The sequence below is a fragment of the Papilio polytes genome, unplaced genomic scaffold (assembly GCF_000836215.1).
Source record: "Papilio polytes unplaced genomic scaffold, Ppol_1.0 DF820956.1, whole genome shotgun sequence".
Taxonomy (NCBI): domain Eukaryota; kingdom Metazoa; phylum Arthropoda; class Insecta; order Lepidoptera; family Papilionidae; genus Papilio; species Papilio polytes.
In genome coordinates, this window is record NW_013528248.1 from 42,067 (window position 1) to 42,971 (window position 905).

The window sequence follows — 905 nt, forward strand, 5'->3', positions numbered from 1 at the left end:
GTATATTAGACGGGGACCTCATCTCGCTGTTCACCAGCATGCCCAGCGCAGACAGGCACGACGTGAGTCATCACCATCATCATCATCATCTGTTTTTTTTAATAATTAACCTCAAAATTAAATCAATGTTACACTCAAACAATACATACATAGTTTTGTAACAATTGTTTTAACGTTTTTTCCTAATTTTAATTATTAAAATAAATAAAAATACAATTGCTAAAAGGCAAAAATCTTAAGGATCCGAGGTTCGCCAATTTAAAACCAATATATATGTTGAGGGTCTAAATATATTTTTATATATTTGTTTCAGATCGCAAAGAAAATCGGTACGAAAGTGGACGAGATAATGTCGGACTTGTACGAGATAGACAGACTGACCGCCCATTTCTAGATTATATAAGTCGTCATTTGTATATATATTATTTTAATAAATACTTAAGGAACTATCTGAGCGTTTTATTTTATAATTGGATATCCTATATACCCGATAAATTATATTAAAATGAGGAACGAAGGTAAGGAGAGGGATTCTTGTAAAGTATTTAGAATTTGACTTTTGAAAATACTTGATTTCACGCCATCTAGTGGTAAATAAAATTATTTAACTGTGGTAAAATGTTTAATTGCACGCCATCTATTGTTACATGAAAGAAATAAAAGAACATTGTTCGGTTCAAACAGACATCATCGTGTACTTTTCGCTAGATGGCGTGCAATTACAATTAAGGACACATTTTTGTGAGAATAAAAGTAAACAATCCACATATCTGTTAATAGATGTCGTGCATATCAAATCACACCTAACGCTAAAAAAAGAAGCTATTTGAAACTACGACGTACGTGTAACAAATGATTCTCGTTTATAATTGCACGGTTTGCTTTTTATTTTAAAGCTACAATTT

At 31.4% G+C, this 905-nt stretch overlaps 1 protein-coding gene across 1 annotated transcript in view; it reads left to right on the forward strand.

Moving 5' to 3' along the window:
- LOC106109936 (cleavage and polyadenylation specificity factor subunit 1) overlaps positions 1-449 on the forward strand; it is a 20,950-nt gene extending 20,501 nt beyond the window's left edge. The window contains exons 22-23 of the mRNA XM_013291594.1: positions 6-62; positions 314-449. Of these exons, the coding sequence (XP_013147048.1) occupies positions 6-62; positions 314-394 (138 nt within the window). The 3' untranslated portion in view covers positions 395-449. The remainder of the gene's footprint in view (positions 1-5; positions 63-313) is intronic.
- The last annotated feature ends 456 nt before the right edge of the window (positions 450-905 follow it).